General features: G+C 36.9%; 1 protein-coding gene across 3 annotated transcripts in view; it reads left to right on the forward strand.

Moving 5' to 3' along the window:
- The window catches only part of Kdm4c (lysine demethylase 4C), a 150,955-nt gene that overhangs the window by 45,434 nt on the left and 83,167 nt on the right, over nt 1–22,354 (forward strand). For 2 of the 3 annotated variants that reach the window (XM_021199596.1, XM_029539771.1), the window contains exons 6-8: nt 476–525; nt 4,951–5,054; nt 8,587–8,724. In XM_021199596.1, the coding sequence (XP_021055255.1) occupies nt 476–525; nt 4,951–5,054; nt 8,587–8,724 (292 nt within the window). Of the gene's footprint in view, nt 1–475; nt 526–4,950; nt 5,055–6,220; nt 6,252–8,586; nt 8,725–22,354 lie in introns of all 3 variants that reach the window. The other variant, XM_029539772.1, reaches the window with a different exon arrangement.

Here is a 22,354-nt window from a genome sequence, read left to right on the forward strand (position 1 = left end):
ACTTGGTAGACCAGGCTAGCCTTGAACTCAGAAATCCGCCTGCCTCTGCCTCCCGAGTGCTGGGATTAAAGGCCTGCGCCACCAGGCCCGGCTATAGATAGTTTTCTATGAAATAATACCCCAAACTCACCAGCTTCTAAACAAGAATACCTATGTCCAGAAATATCTACAATACATAGGAATGTTGTGGTTAGTGGGTAGTCTCCAGTCTTAGACAAGCGTTCAGTAGTCTTGAACATATGTTCTGTAAGCTTTAAATTATTGGTGATTTGTGACATTTAAGTAGGAAGTTTATGTTCATTTTTCTTCATTTCTGTGTCTAAGGGACAGGCTTTTAATATTCTTGTTTCCTACTTAGTTCATTTAAGAGCAGTTCAGTTTTTGTAAATGAAGATATTTATTTAGAATAAATACTCTTCACAAACTAGCTAAAATATTATAAACCTACATATTTCATTTATTCTTAACATTTTAGGTATGCTATACCTCCGGAGCATGGGAAGCGACTTGAAAGACTAGCCCAAGGTAATACTTGCTTTCAATTTCTTACATCATAGGCTTTGTGTTTTGAGGTAGTTCAGCAGTTTGTCTGTTTGTTCGTTTGATTATTTATTTATTTCTTCTTCAAACTGCTAGCTTTTAAATGTTTCCCTAATTGAACAATATTATTTATTTTCATATTAGTAGGTAATGTTTCTTCTGTTGTATAGTCTTCATAATGAGTTTAGCTGACTGCTTAATGTTTCACCAGGCAGTTGGCATGTCAATATATTGTGCCTATTCTCAACTTTGTTTTCTTTCTTAAACACTGTTGAAATTTATCTTGTTTGCTGGCCACCCTTCCTCCAAAGATGTCAGCTGGACATGAACTATTTGTAATAACAATTAGAGTTGAATTTGAGTGATAACTGGTAGCAACTACTATCACAACTCACTCTTGAATGAGTAGAACACTTCTGCTCATGCGTTGGTATATGTTATGTTATGGTTACCTTTTATTAAAATGATGAAGAAAGTTTTCCTGCTATGTACCATATACATTCACTTAAAATGAAGTGTGAGGGCTGGCTATTCTTCCAGAGGTACTAAGTTCAATTCCCTGTACACACATGGTAGCTCACAACTTCTATAACCCTAGTCCCATGTGATCTGATAATGAACCTGAAAGGGGGAAAATACACACACACACACACACACACACACACACACACACACACAGTACATAAACAAATACATCTTTAGGGTTGGAGAGATTGCTCAGTGGTTAAGAGTAGTGACTGCTTTTTTCAAAGGTCCTGAGTTTAGTTCTCAACAACCACATGGTGGCTCACCACTATCTGTAATGGATCCTATGCCACCTTCTGGTGTGTCTGAAGACAGCGACAGTGTACTCGAATAAATAAAATAAAATAAAATAAAATAAATAAATGAAATGAAATGAGGGCATTGATAAACCTCATTGACTTGAAAGTTTGATCAGAAATTATTAATGGCATCTATGATTTATCCCCTTCCCCCAAATTATAGGAAGTTATTAAAAGTGGTCATAGGATCACCTTTATAAAACACAATGTTGGGCTGGTGAGATGGCTCAGCAGGTAAGAGCACCCGACTGCTCTTCCAAAGGTCCAGAGTTCAAATCCCAGCAACCACATGGTGGCTCATAACCATCCGTAACAAGATCTGACTCCCTCTTCTGGAGTGTCTGAAGACAGTTACAGTGTACTTACATATAATAAATAAATAAATCTTTAAAAAAAAAATTCAATTCCCAACAACTACATGATGACTCACAACCATCTGTACAGCTACAGTGTACTCACATACCTAAAATAAATAAATAAATAAATCTTAAAAAAAAAAAACCACAATGTTATAATTTTGGCAGGACAGTGTTTATTATATTACAGTAATAAGAGTAGTTTAATTGTGAGTGTGAATTTAAGGATGATTTTCAAGAATACTGAAGTAATTGAATACTGTTTTGGGTAATAGATTAGAGTAGAAAGTTATAAGATGATTATATATTTAGAATGTGAAGGTAGTGTACTCTGTGTTAAAACTAAATGTGTTAAAACTAGCTATTCTTTTCTGTAATAAGTATTTCAAAATTTAAATTAACCTCATCACTACAGAACGTTAAGAGGAACTAATGTCGGCTTTGTGGCGTAGGCTCAAACACTGAAGTTTATCCTGTGAAATATGATAGATGACATCCCAGGGAGGTAAAGGAGGAGCAAGGTTTCAATCAACAGAGAGCTAAAACTGCTTACAGTATTTTGAGAAAGGAAACAAACGAAAAAGTCCTGTAAGACAGTGAAAGATTTGTATCTGTTGTGCAGATACCATCCAGATAATGATAATGATAAAATAGTGCAGTACATATGATAGACTATAGACTATAGCTACATCAAAGCAATGTGCAAAACATAAAATGAAAAGCAGGTTGAGATGTTTTCCATTATCTTGCCTTTACAGTGTAACCACTGTAGCCACCTTTTATGCACAAGTGCATTCGTTTTTGATTTTTAATGAAATCTTGAATGATTGTGGCATCTATGAGTATTTTATCTCAAAGCTATAAGGCCTGTATTTGATACCTATGAATATTTTATCTGAAAGTTTGAATTTGCCTTTCAGTTGCTTTTTCATTTTTTAAAATTTGTGTGTATATGTAGGTGTATATAGGTGTCGAACTGTACCATCCTTTAGTAGTTTTCTAATTTAAGTTAAATTATAATGTTTTCCCACTGTTCATGTCCTGATTACAAATCCACCTCAGAAGCAAATTCATGGACACCTTTTTCTTTGGTGATTTTAATTTAAAATTTAGCTCAAAATATAGTGCTGCACAAAGTTACATATTTGGAAAGCTTCACAGATCTATTTGGATTTTATTATTGACATTGTTGGATGGGTTTTGAATTTGATGACCAGCTACAGTTGGATGCCTTCCTTTCTCCTTTGAGAAGGCTTAGGACATTTAATTGTGCACACTTAATCATTATACAGTACCACCTTTACATCCGATCCATTAAAGTTTTATTTAGTGTTTATATTTCATGATTATTTTTGTCTTTTTTCTTAAATTTTTTAATTATTATTTTCTTTATTTACATTTCAAATGCTATCCCGAAAGTTCCCTATACCCCCACCCCCACCCCTGCTCCCCTACCCACCCACTCCCACTACTTGGCCCAGGCCTTCCCTTGTGCTGGGTCATATAAAGTTTGTAAGACCAAGGGGCCTCTCTTCCCAGTGATGGCCGATTAAGCCATCTTCTGCTACATATGCTGCTAGAGACACAAGCTCAGGGGTTACTGGTTAGTTCATATTATTGTTCCACCTGCAGGGTATATTTCATGATTATTAAACATCCTTAGATTGCTGTGAAAATGACCCTACAGGGTAAAGTTACATTTTTATTTGTGTTAGTCTTGTAAAGGATGGTAGTATTCCCAATGTCTCCATAGAGAACTGATTTTAGTCCCTCTCTGTCCCTTTTCTATTTTTAAATAGGTGAAGTTGCTTACCCAGAATGTACTTACGAAAAAAAGACTTATTTTTTAAAAATTAGTCATGTGTCTGTCTGTCTGTCTGACTGTCTGTCTGCCTATCTGTCTGTGATATGTATGAGTCAGTGAAGGTATCTCTGGAAACCGGAAAAGACCATCAGATTCCCTGTAGCTAATGTTACAGGTGGTTGTGGGCCTCCTAGGATGGTGCTAAGAACTGGACTCAGGTCTTGAAAGAACACTAGAGGCTTTTAACTGCTGAGTGAGCCAACTGTTTAGTTTACAATACTTTTTTCTACCAAGTTGTTCCTTAAAATCCTTTGTCTGTATACTAGCTATTGTTCTCTCTCTCTCTCTCTCTCTCTCTCTCTCTCTCTCTCTCTCTCTCTCTCGCTCTCTCGCTCTCGCTCTCGCTCTCGCTCTCGCTCTCGCTCTCTCTCTCGCTCTCTCTCTCTCTCCCCCTTCTCTCCCTCCCCCTCATCTGAGCACTGTAGCATAAACAACCATTTAAAATATCTAAAAGTTTCTGAATTTATTCTACACCGTTATACGATGATTCATGATTAATCATTTATATCTACCTTGTTGCCCATAGGCCTTGTGTGGATGAGGATATCTGAAATCAATCTAACACAAACATACTTTTTTTTCCTAATTAGTTGAGTACTAATGAGTTTTTCGTCAAGGTAACCTACTCTGAGTTGCGTGTAGGTGACAGGTACAGTGTACTCAAATACATAAAATAAATAAAATCTAAAAAAACCCATAAAATGCTGTCTGTGACTTTGAAATAATTTAGTTGTTACCAAACATAGTTATTATAGGATATTGTAAGTTAGTAGTTGTTAGTGTGAAATAAGCAGGAAGATAAGGAAGTGTTTGGTGCATATAGTGTCTCAGGTTTTTGGAAGCGGTGCTTTCAGAACGGTTAGTTCTCAGTCTCCACTGAGGGATTGGCTAGTACAGGTGTTCTTAATCTCACTTTCTACTTGAACAGGAAGTTTGAACAGGTACGTACTGTATATTTGGCAACTGCATTTCAAATATGTGCCAAATTGAAATTCTTAAAATTTAGTGATTTTGTATGTATAAATGTAATTCTGGGTAAATAGTTTTGAAAATAACAACCTTTTTGACATATATAGTACTTTTTTTTTTTTTTTTTTTTTTGAGACAGGGTTTCTCTGTGTAGCCTGGCTATCCTGGAACTCAGTTTGTAGACCAGGCTGGCCTTGAACTCAGAAATCCACCTGCCTCTGCCTTGCAAGTGCTGGGATTAAAGACGTGCGCCGCCACCACCCGGCATACATTACTTTTTAAGGATTAGTACTTGGGCTGATTTTTAGTAATTGTTCTAAGAACATTAGAATTGAAGTACATTTTACAAACACCATGAAATGTTATATTTAACTGACTACATTATGTTGATCTTTAGGCTTTTTTCCCAGTAGCTCCCAAGGCTGTGATGCATTTCTCCGGCACAAGATGACCCTGATTTCCCCCTCAGTGCTGAAGAAGTACGGCATTCCCTTTGACAAGGTTAGTGTCTCTCTGACTTTACAAGTTGATTTTTTTCTTATCATAGGATATTTGTATTTAAGAAAAGTTCAAAATGGCAGTACGTGGTCTTGGATTACTAAATAATACTTATGACAGGTGAAGAGAAATTTAAACTCCTGTTCTATAACGTCAATAATTAATTTAAATCATAATTAAATATTTTAAAATGTATTTGCTTGGGTTTATATATGTTTAATTTTTTGTTGGAGTATTTCATACATAAATATAATATGCACCCACTATTCTTTCCATCCAGCATTTTCCTTAACCCATGGTCACTTTTTTCTCCAAATATAATGCCCTTTCTTTTTCTTTCTTTTTTTTTTTTTAAAAAACTCACAGTGTCTACTTATTAATACGTATATGTGCATGGCTGTAGAACCATGTACCAGAGGATGAATAGATTCTTGGGGGGGGGGCACAGTTAAAAAAACAAAAAACAAAAACAAAACAGGAGACATCAGTTGCCAGTAGCTCCTATGGTAGAACTTCATGATCTCCTTTTCCATCCATACTAATTTAGTGGCTTGAATGATCTTGTACAGTTTTTGTCTATACAGTTACAGCTGCTCTGAGCTCATATGTGAAATGGTGTTGTCATGTCTGGCAGATATGTTTCTCTGCAGATATGTACTATCTCTGGCTCTTATCTTTCTGTCCTCTCTTCCATAATGATTCTCAAGCTTTGTGGGGAGGGGATATGGTATAGATATTCTGAGCTGACTCAGTCAAGTCAGTACAAGTCAGTGATGGTGTCCCTGGAAGCCAGAAGAGGCCATCAGATTCCCCGCATAGAGTTAACAGGTGGTTGTGGGTCCTCAGCATGGCGCTAAGAACTTGACTCAGGTCCTCTGAAAGAGTAGCATTCTATTCATAGCACATTTTCTATACACATTTTTATGTTGGTAGGTATCTAGGCTGCTTTTTTCCCTAGGCATTATGAATCCCACAGCAAGGAACAGGGAGGAACAAGTATTTCTGTAGTAAGCCATAGATTCCATTGAGGATATTCCAGATAGGCTGTAACTGGGTTGTATCATATATCTATTTCTAGCTCTTTGAGTTAGCTCCTTACTGATTTTCCTATTCGCTTCTACCAGCTTGTACTTTTTCCAAAGTACATAAAGTTATTTCTTTCCTCACAGCACGGCAGATTTGTTGTCATTGACGGAGGAGGTAAGATGAGTTTCAAACTAGTTTCAGTTTTCATCTCTTTGATGGGTAAGGATGGTAGACTTTAAAAAGATAGATTTCACAGTCATTTTTCCTTCTTTTTTTGAAAACTCTGCTGACTTTCACGTGCCAGGTTTTGTTTTTGTTTGTTTACTTGGTTTGCTTTTCAGGATTTTCTGTCTTCTAGATAACTGCTTTCTTCCGGATGTCTCATTGTTTAATAACCCCACCCCCTTTCTACAGACTACATGAATTATCATGTCCTTTACTTTATAGAAGGTTTTTAGTTTTACTAGTTCCCATTTGATAGTCTGAATGCCTGTGCTACTGGGTATTGTTCAGAAAGCTCTTTGTGTGTGTGTGTGTGTGTGTGTGTGTGTGTGTGTGCTTTCAAGACAGGGCTTCTCTGTATAGCCTTGGCTGTCCTGGAACTCACTTTGTAGACCAGGCTGGTCTTGAACTCAGAGATCTGTCTGCCTCTGCCTCTGCCTCTGCCTCCTAATTGCTGGGATTAAAGGTGTGAACCACCATTGCCTGACTCAGAAAGCTCTTTCATGTCCTTATAAATTAAAGTACATTTCCTATTAAATCATGGTGTTTAGTCTTATGTTAAAGTTTTTCATATATGGTTGTTGACTTTTGTGTATGGTCGAAATTAATATATAATTTCATTCTTCTAAGTGTACATACCAAGTTTGACTGGTACTATCTGTTGAAGATACTGTCTTTTCTCCAATTTGCTTCTGACCTCTTTGTTAGTAGCTGTAGTAATGTGGGCTCATATCTGGCTCTCAATTTTATTCCATTGATCAATGTTTTTATGGCATTGTTGTACTGTTTTCATTTCCATAACTCTATAATATAATTTGAATTCAATGATGGTAAAGCTTCTAGCAGTGCTTTTATTGTTTAATGCTATTTTGGTTATCCTAGGTCTTTCGTGTTTCTGTATGAATTTTGTGATTCTTTTCTTCAATTTCTGTGAAGAATTGCATGAAATTTTGATAGGAATTACATTGAATCTAGAGGTTGCTTTTGATAAATTTAGCAATCCATGAACATGAGAGTTCTTTTAATCCTATGGGCTAGGAAGGGGGGATGTGAAGTTCAGGAAGAACCTTTGAAGTGAGAAGGAGTGGACCTAAGTGTGTTTGTGGGAACCCTCAGAGAGCTGGGTGGGCCTTGTGGCATGGGGAAAGGGAAAGTCCATGAAGTATCTCAAGGAGGGGGTCCCACAGGTTGGGAAGGAGGAGAACTAGCTCCTTTGAAATAAAAGAGAACTACAGCCCAGCATGACAAAGTTCCCAGTGTTATCTTCTTTTAGGGGCAAAGCTTTGTTCAAAATAGGATTTTTCATTCAGCTTGATGTGATAATCTGGTTTTCCTTAAATTAGGCCAGTAATGTAGTTTCAGGACATTTCACAATCAGCAACTAACAAGGCCAAGATGGTAGTTTGTTTGCAGTCTACACTTCTATATTTATATACTTTGTGAAATATGTGAATACGCATCTCTACATGATTCATTTACTTCCCAAAATTTTAGAACTGGAATGTCAAGAGAATTGTTTCCTTTTTGTCAGTAACTTCAAACACAACATTATTTGGGCTTTGTTTCAAATGTTTTAGAGGAATCTTTGGGCAGTGAGAACTGGATGGTGAAAAAAATTTTTTTCATTTCTTTAAGATTTTATAAATCCTTCTTCACTTTCTTATTTGTTAAAAACCATGATGAATAATAGTTGGTATCTTTTCTAGGATTGACAATTTTGTCCCTCACTATTATTCTTTTGGTTCTGATTTCACGTTGTTTATTTATTCATTCTTTTGCCAACTATAGTTGCTGTTCAGGACTGCAAATAAATGTAGATATTTTATGTTTGTTCTAATGGTAATTTTTTTCCATAAGTATATGCTCACCATTATTAGACTTACCATCAAGAATATAGAGAATATCTGGAAGGAGCAGTAATGATAAATACAATATCACAAATGGGAGAGGTTTGGGGTCATAAGGCTTGCAGAACATAGATGGCAATAGTGAATCCTTTTTCTGTGTTGTATCTGTAGATGAGATGTTCACATTCAGTTCTGTGATCGCTGACAATATACACTGTTTGCATTGTGGTCCATAGATTGAACCCAAGTTATCAGGCAATGTTAACCACTGAGCCAAAACAATATCCACAACTTCTGTTATTTTAAAACAGTTGTGATATTTTGACAGTGTTTTTTTTTTTTTTTTTTTTTTGATTTAAAAAAAAAGAAAATGGGAATATATCTTAATCATTAAATTATTTGGAAAGTTATTGAACATTCTGTCTCCTCAAACTCCACAGATCACCCAGGAGGCTGGAGAGTTTATGATCACTTTTCCTTATGGATATCATGCTGGTTTCAATCATGGTTTCAATTGTGCCGAGTCTACAAATTTTGCTACAGTCAGATGGATTGACTACGGAAAGGTTGCTAAGTTGGTAAGTTTCCCCTGACAAGTGAAGCCCATGTAGTAGGTACCTAATGAGCGTGTGCAGCAGTCGTGTTCCCATTCACACTGTGCCTCTCACTACATTAGTGTTTGCCAGGTTAGCTATATTTACTTTTCATACGATGAATGGTCACTCATTACTGAATTTGTCTATTTTGAGATTGTTACAGGACATTTTACTCTGACGGGGTTTTTTCTGTCAATGCTTACGTTCACTCTCAGAGCTGCCATTTGCATTTCCTGCAGCATTTTTCTTGGCTGAGTGTAAAATGAGATTTGAACTTCTCATTAAAGTTGTCAGTTGTTTAGAAAACAGAAGGTTACAGAAGGAAGTCATTAGCTAAATTTAGAACTGTTGGTGATTGAGAAAGTATAGTAAATAGAAATTAAGACTTCCTTAATGTAAAATTATACTTAGTGGTAACAAAGTAAAACATATTTTATATCTTAACGATAAACTTGGTATAAAGATTTGTTTGTAGTTTTAATTTTAAAACTCTGTATTTGTTTTAGTTCATATAAACAATAACATTAAACTTATATAAAGTTTTGTTTATAGTTTTAGTTTTAAAAACACTTTTATTTCATGTACTGTGTATTTTCATCTGCAACAGTTTTTCTTGAATTGAATTGCTTTCATCTTGGCATTAAAACAGAAACATCTTCAGAACAATTGATAATATTACCCATTCCTATGGCTTTTAGGGAGAAGCAAACTGGGAGAGGGCTTGGTCTTAATGGAATTATTTCAGAGTATATGAATTTGACATAGTCAGGGAGAAAATGATAAATGAAGCTTATAGGCCTTTTCCTAGCTATGTCATGATACAAGTGAGTGTTCATCCTACTCTGAGAAAGATTGTATGTAGGACCATTTCATGAACTTAGGGAAAATCACTCTTAAGTTATTTACAGGTGTAATAGAAGATTGTATAACACTAAAATACATAAAAAGTTCTACTCTTTGGCAACTCACTTGTTAAATGTTTGTTTTGGTTCTTTGACAGGGTCCTGCATATACTTGTGTAATCGTACTTTGGTCATTTAGCCTTCAGAACCTCTTTATATCCTCTTCTCACTCCTACTGAATCCCGTCTTTTTCAACAAGCTCCCATCTGATTTTCTATATTTCTGTTACTGTCTTGTCTAGTTTGTTAGCTACATAGTAATTAGAATTGTATGAGAATGTTTGGGGTTATTCAGTCAAGCACAGGCAAGTTTGCATGACTACACAACTGAAGAAAATGATTAGTGCCTATTTCTGAGGGACTGCTTACAAAGGCATAAAACTGAACTAGTTCCTACTAAACAGCATCATTCTTTGTCTAATGAGAAATAGGATATTCAGCATGTATATCTTGGCCTGTAACCTCAATGCTTGCATTGAGGTCAGTCATTTTTTTTTTATTAAATTAATACAATTTATTTTAAAATATACAGTTCAGTATTGACATTTTTTAAGTCATCAAAATAATCTATAATAGTTAAATGCCTCTTAAATACACATGATATCTTCTGAAGCTAAAAGTAATATATATGTACTAAACCAGTTTTTAAAATCTGTTTGGAACGTTAAACATGATAGAAGTAGAAAATAAAATCTCTTATGAAGTCCTTTATGAAAGGAAATTGTGACAGGTTCCTGATTAGACAGAAACTGTTCCATCTCCAAGGGAGAATACGCAGTCTAACTGTGGCTTCACAGTTTTGGGTAGTGTTCCTTTTGTTTCTATTTTGTGGAATAGTTTGAGGAATATTGGAATTAGCTTTTCTTTGAAGGTCTGATAGAATTCTTCACTAAACCCATCTGGTCCTGGGCTTTATTTGGTTGGAAGACTTAGTGACTGCTTCTATTTCTTTAGGGGTACTGGGACTGTTTAGATGGTTTCTCTGATCCTGACTTAATTTAGGTATTTGTTATCTGTCTGGAAATACCTGTTCACTGCTTGCATTGAAGTGAAATGCTTTCTTCTGTGTTGAAATCTTGCCATAAACATGAAGTTGTACTGTGACGTTATGTCTTTTGCATCTTTAAATTTGGCAGAATAAGTAAGCTATTTTAGATATTTGGGTCATCAGAAAAATGGCCTACTGCTTGTTTATTACAGGCTTCAAAAACTATTGGGTGGAATTGACCAAAATAAGACATTTCTTCCTGTTTATAGTCATTGGAAATGAGCTCATTTTTCTACATTTTTGTAGTAGGAGTGGACAACCACCAGTGAAGAATTGTGGATGCTGGTATACCTTAGAACCTTAGCTGGCTGAGGTGTTAAAGAAGTGGATCTAAGTCCAATTTTTCTATTCTTGCTAGATATGATATGTATATTCAGGAAAGTAATTTATTTTTCAACAAAATTAGAAAGTCCTCTTTAAAGACTCGCTATAATGGGAGAAATCATATGCATGTGAAATCACTCATTATATTACTACTTTTTGTTTTTTTCGAGACAGGGTTTCTTTGTATAGCCCTGGCTGTCCTGGATCTCACTTTGTAAACCAGGCTGGCCTCGAACTCAGAAATCCGCCTGCCTCTGCCTCCCAAGTGCTGGGATTAAAGGCGTGTGCCACCATGCCCGGCTATTATATTACTTCTTTATTTGGTTTTGGACACTTTTTTTGTTTAGTTCGTTGGGCACATAACTATTGATACATATATATTAGGCTAGCTAATTTAAAATGTTCCACATGTCCTGTGTAGGTACTCCCCCTCACTCTTCCCTTCCTATGGGCCAGGTGACATGGCTTTGCTTTGAGTGGTAGCAAAGGCTTGTAGGTGGTATAGACGTGGGCTTTAAAACCTCAAATCCAGTGACATTACCTCTTAATCATTCTTAAATGCTTGTACCAAGTGGAGACCAAGCATTCAAATATATGAATGAACCATAGCTTGCTAAATTTACTTCTGTAGAGTTGTAAGAGTAGGGTCTTTTCCTTGCTAATTAACAGGATGGAGATCCAGTATATAGTCAATCCAGGACAAACAATGTTCAAGCCCATATATATATATATATATATATATATATATATATATATATATATATATATATATTGCTTGCTTGTTTGTCTTTTTCATTTTTTTAAAATTGGATATTTTCTTTATTTCCGTTTCAAATGTTATCCCCCCTTTCCTGGTACTCCCCTTTCCCCCCAAAAAACCCTCCCTATTCCATCCCCCACTCCCCTTGCTTCTATGAGGATGTTTCCCACCCCAGTCCCCCACCCATCCACTCCTACCTCTCCATCCTTACATTCCCTTACACTGGGGCATCGAGCCTTCACAGGACCAGGAGAGTCTTCTCTCACTGATGCCCGACAAGGCTGTCCTCTGTTACATATGCGCTGGAGCCATGGGTCCCTTCATGTGTACTTCTTGGTTGGTGGTTTAGTCCCTGGGAGCTCTGGGGGGACTTGTTGATATTGTTGTTCTTCCTTATGGAGTTGCAAACCCTTTCAGCTCCTTTAGTCCTTTCGTTAACTCTGCCATTGGGGACCCCATGCTCAGTCCAGTGTTTGTCTGTGAGCATCCACTTCTGCATTTGTTAGGCACTGGCAGAGTCTCTCAGGAGACAGCTCTGTCAGGCTCCTGTCAGCACACATTTTTTTCATATAAGGTAGTAAACAGATTTTAGAGATTTGGATGGCTGCATCTTAGATGCTAACCTAATCATTGCCTACAAATGAGTACAAATTAGCAAATGATGTGAGTTTCTTTTAGACTTTGTTTTTTGTTTCTATATTTTTGATATATCCAAGGTAGATCATCACCTCACTAATTTTTAATATTATATATAACTTTTAGCCATTTGAAATTGTGTTTTAGGCACAAATTTACCTGTTTTGCTCATTACTGATACAATGTATATGTTAGTTATGGATTGTAGTAAACAGGCTTTTAGCTTTGTTAGTCTTATTATTTGTTCCTTTGAATTTTTTCTAAACGGGAGAAGTCATGACTTGTAGGTGCTTCTGAGTAAAGCTTTTGTTACTTTGTAAACAGACTGCTGCTTCCTCACAGCTATGGAAGGACTTGGGGCTTTTGCACATGGCTTGATTATAATGTAATTGTGTGATAAAAGATAGACCAATAATGGATGAGTGTACATAACATTAGTGCTCTGAATCTTCTTTATAATGTATATACACTTATATAAATCATTAATTCATACACTCTATAAAACATGTAACCTCACATTATTCCAAATTTCTAATTTGATGTCTGAGAAAGGAATTATTACAAAAGGCTATTTTTTAATGAAAAGCACCTAACCATTTTCTTTGGAGGTTGTTGATTATAAGTTATCAAGTTTGGTTGGTAGAGAAATCTGTCCCTACTGTATATGGCTGTTGAAAGAGAGAAAAGCTACATTTACTGAGACTGCTTGATTTGTGTTGTTGCTGGTCTGGAGACGAGAGGTGAGAATAGAGTGTACTGCCTGGGTCCAGTACTCCTTCCCTTGTCCCTTCTGCTGTTGTAGTGGTTTTTGATGATATTTTATTGGTTTCCACTGAAATTATTAGTGACCTGTAGGTATGCAGTGAAGAAAACTTCATTCTTAAGGTCTGGCTTTGGTTGATTAGAAGTCACATCCTGTGATTGTCAAACTCATTACCTCTTCCAAATTGGAGGTTTGATATCAAACTGGATTTTTTGATTTGGAGGCTATTTCAGAGCTTATTTCTCAGTCTTCCTAGTAGGATGTTATGTTTTACAGTGTTGCCTTAACACTCTAACTTTGCTGTGGTTGGACAGCAGATTGCGCTGCAGCTTTATCTGGTCATCCCTGTTTCTAAGACGACCCTCTTGCTCTGTTTTTTAGTTTAGGTTTTATTGCTGTTAAAAGACACCATGGCAAAGACAGCTAATAAAGGCAAACATTTTATTGGGACTGACTTACAGTTTTAGAGGTTTAGTTTATTATCTTCATGGCAGGATTCATGGCAGCATGCAGGCAGACATGGTGCTGGAGGAGCAGAGAGTGTGAATCTTGATTCAAAAGCAGAAAGGAGAAGGCTCTTCTTCAGGTTGCCAGGAAGTAAATCTTTACACCAAGCAGAACTTCAGCATAGAACTTCAATGGCGACTCACATAGTGACACATTTCCTCCAATAAGGGCACATCTATTAGACAAAGACACACCTCCTAAAAGTTTCACTCTGTGGGCCAACCATTCAAACGAGTCTTTGGGTATGGAACCTGTTCAAACCACTACATTGTTATTCCTTATTTCCTTCAGGACCATTTAGCAATGTTTTTCGTTGGTTTGTGTCTTAGATTTCATTGCTGTCAAGAGACACCATGACCAGGGAAACTCTTATAAAGAAAAATATTTACTGGGGGCTGGTTTACAGTTTCAGAGACTCAGTCTCTGGCAGGAAGCATGGTAGTGTGCAGATATGGTGCTGGAGGAGCCAAGAGTTCTACATCTTGATCTGTAGGCAGCAGGAGGGGAGTGTCTCCTACAGCTCTGAGCAGAGCTTGAGCATAGGAGACCTCAAAGCCTGCCTATACAGTGATACACTTCCTCCAGCAAGGTGACACCCATATAAATAAGACCACACCCTAAATAGTGCCACTCCCTATAGCCAAGCATTGAAACAGATGAATCTATGGGGGGCAAACCTCTTCAAACCTCCACATTCTATTCCCTGGCCCTCATAGGCTTGTAGTTATAACATAATGCACAGTGGGTATAGTTCAACTTCAAAAGTTCCCATACTCTTCTTTCACAGTCTTAATGTTTAAAAGTCCACCATTCAAAGTACCTACTGAGAATCATGCAATTTCTTAACTGTAATCCCTATAAAATTGAAATAAAAAAGCATACTTCCAGCATCACATAGTATACATTACCATTTCAAAGTATAGTGAGGAAATACTAGACCAAAGCAAGACCAAAACCCATCTGGGCAAACTCTCCCTGTCTGATGTCCAACTCCTTTCTGCTTTGTTGACTACATCTCTTTCCCTTGGGCTGGTTCAACTCCCTGTTAGCAGCTTTCCTGGGCAGGTATTTCATGGCTCTGGCATTTCTAACATCTTCGGGTCTCCAAGTCATCTACACCTTTCCAGCTTTTTGTTCCAGTGTCCAGGATCCACACATGTTATTCTGGTTCCCTCCAAAGGTCTTGAATTACTTCTCCTGCTCTGCCATCTGTAGCAGTCTTGGCTCTACTGCTGCTGCTGTTTTTGGTGGTCATCCAGTCCTACTGGATTCTCCAATATGCTGCACTGCAACTAGGCTACACTTTGACCAATAGCCTTTCATAGGCTCTGTCACAGTGCTAAACCTCATTTTTTTTTTCTTTTTTTTCTTTTTTTTCTTTTTTTTTTTTTCTTTTCTGCATAGCCACTTCAGTTCTGGGTCTTTAGTACCACTGAGGCTTCACTCTCTCCTATGGCCTTTCCTGGCCTCTCACAGTGGTAAGCCCCAGCTGCTCTCCATGACCTTTCATGCCTTCAAAATCTGTACCACCTGGGTGATTCTTACACATACCAAGTTTGGCTGTCAGAGCAAGGTCTGTTTCTGGAACTCAGCTTTCTTGTGCTCTCAGAAAACACTTAACAGATTTCACTTTGGTGATGCTGCTCTTGTCTTAATCACCACTAATTTTGTAGTTCCAGCTGACTAGTATCAATTGTCCCAGTAAGTGCTTTCATTCTTGACTCTAAAGCCAGAGCCATGTGGCTGAAGGTCCTAAGTTCTGCAGCTTGCTGGAGGGGGAACTTGACCCTCTTGTTCTTCTCAGGTTTCCTGTTTTTGATGATTTATTTCACTGCCTGACCTTGGTTATCTGGGATCTTGGTCTATAGACTGACCTTGAACTCAGAGATCTGCATTTGTCTTCTGAATGCTGGTATTAAAGGCATGTACTACCTTGCCTAGGCGTAAGCTTTTCTTTACCTGGAACTTACTCAATATCATCCTGGCCTTGAACTAAGAAATCTGCTTGCCCATGTCTCCTGGGAATAAAGGCATGTACCACACATGGACATAAGTTGTTCTTTAATTCCTTTAATCCCCTATGCCAAAAGATCTGGCTCACAGGTGTGCCCTATATTTCCAGATTACAGTTCATTCCATACATTTCATGCAGGTTGACAACTGAGAATAGCCATCACAATCCATCCCTTGTCGATTTGACACACAATAGTATTTTCTTATGTTCAAATGAGAGCAATAACCAGGTCATAACAATACCTAACTTATTTAACTGCAATGATATAAATAATAAGCTTAGGTGAGTGGTATCTTTCCCTGTGGCCACCATTCCCTTAACTCCATTTATTATTCGGGAACAGAGACTCCATTCCCCTTCCTTGTACTCCTTTAGTCTTTGATCAGACATTTTGTATTTTTCCTTTTAGGGCAGAGTCTATGCTAGGTTGTTTCTAGATCTCTAAATCTTTATTTTAGCCTAAGGCAGAAGACTCTTCAAAGGCAAAAATTAGCCACCTTCTTCACCAAAATATCCGAAGGACAATCTCTAGGCATCATGCTAAAGTTCTCCTCTGAAACCTCTTGGTCCAGGCCCCCAGAGTTTAAATCACCCTCAGCACCACTGTGTTTCATACTTCTATGAGTATGGCCCACTAAGCTCTTCTTAAAGCATTCTACTGCTTTCTTTTTTTCAAATTTTTTATTAGATATTTTCTTCATTTACATTTCAAATGCTATCCCAAAAGTCCCTATACCCTCCCCCTGCCCTGCTCCTCTACCCACCCACTCCCACTTCTTGGCCCTGGCATCCCCCTGTACTGGGGCATATAATCTTCGCAAGACCAAGGCCTCTCTTTCCAATGATGGCCAACTAGGCCATCTTCTGCTACATATGCAGTTAGACACACTTTCTCTGGGGGTACTGGTTAGTTTTCTACTGCTTTTTTTTTTTTTTTTAAAGATTTATTTATTTATTATATGTAAGTACACCGTAGCTGTCTTCAGACAGTCCAGAAGAGGGCGTCAGATCTTGTTACAGATGGTTATGAGCCACCATGTAGTTGCTGGGATTTGAACTCCGGATCTTCGGAAGAGCAGTCGGGTGCTCTTACCCACTGAGCCATCTCACCAGCCCCTTCTACTGCTTTCTTAAAGTCCCCAAATCCACATTCCTCCAAATATAAGCATGGTCAGGACTATCACAGCAATCCCACAATCCCTGTCTTAGTTATTCAAAACAACGGAGCTTGTAAAATAAAACATAGTGCTCCATCCAGAGCAACAGAACCTTATATTTAACAGGGTTATCCTACTCGACAAGGTAATTATATAATTTTTCGTGATTTTCTTAATATAAGGTATGATTCTCATAAAATAAATATATGTAGTTCCCTGAAGGCTTTTTCCTGGCAGCTAAGCCATTTTGGATTGGTAAGTGCTCAGAGTCTGCTCTGGCAAAGGTGCTGGATTGCATACTTGTGTAGGAATACATGGGAAAGTATTTTCTGAGAAATGCTGTTTAGATCTTGTGCTTACAAATGAAACATTCAGTCAACTGTAACCAAGCTAATAATGTGCTTTCAGATTATTTATAACTATATACTCATTTTTCTTATGTACTACTATGTACTTAACATATTCAGAATTATCTGCCCTTGAGGAAAAGCATACTTAGCTTGCTGAAGTCTTGTGCTTTTGGGATTCTCTGGTGTAATCCTTATTTTGCTTTTGTGTGCATGCATGTCCCCGACTCAGAATAATGTATGTGTATGTGAATTGTGATGACCAAGTCTAAGACCGACCATTAAAGCAGTGAGATGTTGAAGGCAGTGCCCTCTTCCCTCACAGATGTGTGAATGACATTCTGCACTGCTCTGAGTCAGTAGGGATAGCAAAACTATTTTCTGCCTTATGAAAATGGGAGGCAGAGGCAGGCGGATTTCTGAGTTCGGGCCAGCCTGGTCTACAAAGTGAGTTCCAGGACAGCACAGAGAAACCCTGTCTCGAAAAAACCAAAACCAAACAAACAAACAAAAAAACCAACAAAAATCAGAAAATCAAAAAAGAAATTCTAATGAAAGATAAGCAGAAGACAATTTCCTCATTACTTGTCCTTACCATATTGGCTGTGGTGTTCAGTACATAAAGAGAATGGCTTTATTCAGGGTTACTAGGACTAATCAGAATCATTTAGATTAGACTACTCTTAGATTCTAACAGGAAGACCAAAAGTCTTGGGAATATATCAGAGCCTCTCTTTCATAAAGGACAGTAAGAATTCGCCTTTCCCCTTCTATGTTACATAGAAAATACACATTTTCCTTGTCTTTAGGGAGCCTTCCTGAAAGGCTTTTAATAATTGCATGTGCAAAGCTTTAATATCTGTAGAATATGTTTGTTGACTTAATTTAGTAATCTTCATTGCTTTAAAAAAACAGTAATTTAGAATATAATGTTATCACCCTGGTAAAGATTTGAAAATATGTAACAGACAATGTATCAACTGAAGCCAAGCATTGCTGCATATTCCAAATAACTGCATTAAATTTTATAGCATTCCTTTGTGGGAAAATGGAGCCTATGAATATTTCTTTGTACCTATAGTGGTACTGCATCCTGTCTAGGCTAAATCAAAGAGCTAACTTATAGGTTTTGATATCACTCTTTCATATGGTAGGATGAAGTGTATTTAATATAGGATGATGATGATGATGATGATGATGATGATGATGATCTGTATTTATTTCACATTAAATAAAACCTGGTAGCTGTTAAATAAAGGTTTGTCTTATATTTGATCTTGAGTGTTTGAAACATTTGTGAGGGGCTGGAGAGATGGCTCAGCGGTTAAGAGCGCCGAATGCTCTTCTGAAGGTCCTGAGTTCAGATCCCAGCAACCAAATGGTGGCTCACAACCATCCATAACAAGATCTGACTCCTGCTCTGGAGTGTCTGAAGACAGCTACAGTGTACTTACATATAATAAATAAATCTTTAAAGAAAAAAAAGAAAACATTTGTGAAAGTCTTTTGTGTTGATAATATAGCAGTTGTAAACATTCTGAGTATCTTTAGAAACAGGGTGCTTATTTCAGTGTGCAGAGTGAGAGGCTTGCTATGACATGGTAGATATTGTTGTCTTAGGGGAGGGTACAGTAGTTGGTGATGCTTTATTTTGAGGTGATCTTATTTAAAGTAACTATTGCATAGTGTATGTCTGAATCTTGAAAATTGAACTACAAATCTGAAAATATTTTCTGACAAGATTCAGAATCATTAGGTTACTAATTTAAAGTTATTCTAACATTTGAATCCTTAGGCATTTGAATAAATGTGAGTAGATATGGTAGAAATATTTAAAATTAATTTGGAATTTATTTCAAATGCAAAAATTTCCTAGAATTAATGCCAGGGTATGGATTCATTTTATTTTATACTTCAGTCTTTTTATTTTATTTTAAAGATTTTATTTATTGTTTATATGTAAGAACACTGTAGCTGTCTTCAGACACTCCAGAAGAGGGCGTCAGATCTTGTTATGGATGGTTATGAACCACCATGTGGTTNCTGGGATTTGAACTCCGGATCTTCGGAAGAGCAGTCGGGTGCTCTTACCCACTGAGCCATCTCACCAGCCCGTCAGTCTTTTTAAAAATGAAAATAAATTAAGTCAGTTAAAGCATTCTTCCAGCAAAGTCTTCAGACTAGGGCAGTCTTTGTTCAAATACTCAATTATCATTTTTTAAGTGAATTTCTATCTTTTAATTTTATTTGCTTCATTTTCTAGCTGGTACAGTTAAAATCTCCTTAGGCAGCTCCGCCATTGTTTTGCTCCTGGGGGTTTACCATGCTAATATTGAACTTAGTGTGGGTACCGAATAGGCGTTATGAACTACAACTCAGAAATTCAGGTTTTCCTCTTGCCTCAGACCCAGGAGTAACTAGTTTTTACAGATGCATAGCATTGACTTTTTATTGTGTTATAAAATGTTAGTTTAATGTTTATCTGTTCTTACTGTATAAAAAGGAAAGAAAATCCAGACTGCCTTGCATTTGTTGATTTAACCATTCTTTTCTCCCTGTTCCTCCTCTTCCCAGTGTTGGGCTCAAACCCATTACCTTGGACAGATTAAAGGTCTGCTATTAAGTTACATCACCAGCCTCCAGATCTATTTGTCTTAAAGTATTCCATATTTTGTGTTATGCAGTTGTAGCTTGTGAAGTTCTTTTTTAGTAACCAAGTAACTAATGCAGTTATTTACAAAGATAGATGGAAAATACACCTCACAGAATTTAAGACAATGTCAGCATTTAAGCCAAGGCAGGTTTACCACTTGACCACTAAACCTACTTCATAACCCCCGCCAGACTCCCCACTTTCCTATTTAAGAATTCAAAACAACATTCTCACTTCAGAGTTGGTGTCACATCTAGTCACACTGAATCTTTATCATAAATGAATGGGGCAAAGTGGGCATAACTATCTAGTTAGTCCTTCTGCTGAAGCCCTTCAGAATGAATAAGAAGCTTCCTGAACTGTGGGAAAATGAGAGCTGGGGCAGGGGTGCATGCTCTGGCGTTGTCACCTGGTAGGCCCTCCCCAGTACACTGTTTTATTTTATTGTCTATATCTGTATATGCTGTTTTCATACAGTGCTCCACTCCTAAGGATCAGAGCCTTGAACAGATTGCAAGAGATCTGTAAATAAATTATAGCCAATTCACAAAAGATAACAGTTCAATTTGATGATGCAAACATTTGGTAAGTAGCAAATGATACTTTCATTTAATAAATGCAGGAAATATAAATGAAAACATGAATATTTCTTATATAATTTGGAATCATCTTTTTAGCATAACCAAATAAGACCAATAATATCCCCCAAGAAAGTGTTAGATTAGGAAAAGAAGTAGGAGGAAACCCATCGTTCCAAAGGACTAGGAAGAGACGCTATGTAGTAGTGATTCACACTGCTGTGGAATCATCAGTTTGAAAACAAAAATAATGAGATATTATAATATTTAATTCCCATAATCTTGATGTAATTTACAAAATCTAATACAGGTTTTGAATATAAATGGGTAATAAGTGCTTAATACATATCATAGCAAAAGCCAACAAGCAATTCAAAATTTACAAAAAAAGAATAAATATTCTTTCTAAACATAGTTACAAACCAGAATTTTATTTTAATTTCTTAAAATATAGTGTTTTGGGGGGATGTATATGTATGTGTACATATGATTTTTTTTGTATATGTGTGTGTACACACATTTGTTTGTCTTTATATTTATTTGTTTGTTCATACATGTGTATATATATATATATGATGTAAATAAGTATGCTTTTGTGAATATGTATATGTGTATGAATGTATACGTATGTGATTGTATGTTGTTTGGGTTTGTGTGACCAGCATCTTTATCTCTGCTGCTTTTGACTTAATATGTTTTAAAGTGTTATTTTTAAGTCATGTTTCACAAGTCAGAACATAATATATAGTAAGTGCATATTAGATCAAGATATTCACAGAATAACGTCACATAAAAATTGAAAACCGCCCTGACTTTACAATAGGTAACAGAGAGTATGGGTTTTTCAAAGCAAGTGCATTCTCGCCAGGCCCCACTGCTTTACCTTCCCACCTTTCATTAGCTTACGGAGATATTTGACATCTCCCGTACCTGGGCCTACTCATTGTATTACTCTACTGTAAGTGCCTAACTAATTCTGTGTGATTTACTGCTCAAGATTCTAAAACTGTTTGATCTTAGTAAATTATTTTGACATATTTAACTTAATTCTTTGAGAATTAGAATGAAAATTGGTTGTTTATGTATAATGCCAGTGATAATACTAAGAATTGAACTATAGAAGATCTCTGCTGAGTATTCATGGCTAAGACTTGATCAATAATTGTTTTTTGTCCAAGCTTCAAGAAGGTTAATGTTGAGAATTCGAACATATCAATTATTTTTTCCTAGAATTTCTGACAGAGCTCTACATGAAGGAATTTGAGGGTAATGAGTCTGTACAGGAACTTGTACATTTTCTGAATGGGGTTTGTATTTCTGACCTGAGAATGTGTTTAGTGAAGACTTAGAATCCTGCTACTATTGAAATGCACCTCTACTTCTTTTTATTAAATTAAGTATTTATTCGTTTATTTAGGTCCATGGTTTTATATATTCCAGGCTGTCCTTGAACTACCTGTGTAGTCGAGGTTAATCTCTATCTTGTGATCCCCAGGCTTGAAATTTTACCTAGACCTTTACCCTGTGAGTGATGGAATAGAATTATAGGTATGAGCCACCATTCCTGGTACTAAGACAGAGCAAGGAAGTGATTTCATCCAAGGCCAATATAGTGAACGAGTGATTTTCTTTGAACTCTCTACAGGAGTATGGGTGACTCATAGGCAACTCATCACCCAACTCATCCCAGCACTGGGGACACAACTCATGAAGCCTTCTTCCTTAAGGCTTCTGGGTAACTTGCTAGAAACTGGGTCAGTAGGAGCATTTCCGCTCCTTGGTTACTTGGTTACTGCTTTTGTAACCTTTTAGATGAGCTTTGTGATAATAATTTTCTGAGCCTTGTAAGTTTGCTTACTTTTTGTGTCTTAGCAACTTCTCTCTCTCTCTCTCTCTCTCTCTCTCTCTCTCTCTCTCTCTCTCT

The sequence above is a fragment of the Mus pahari genome, chromosome 6 (genome assembly GCF_900095145.1).
Source record: "Mus pahari chromosome 6, PAHARI_EIJ_v1.1, whole genome shotgun sequence".
NCBI classification, from domain to species: domain Eukaryota; kingdom Metazoa; phylum Chordata; class Mammalia; order Rodentia; family Muridae; genus Mus; species Mus pahari.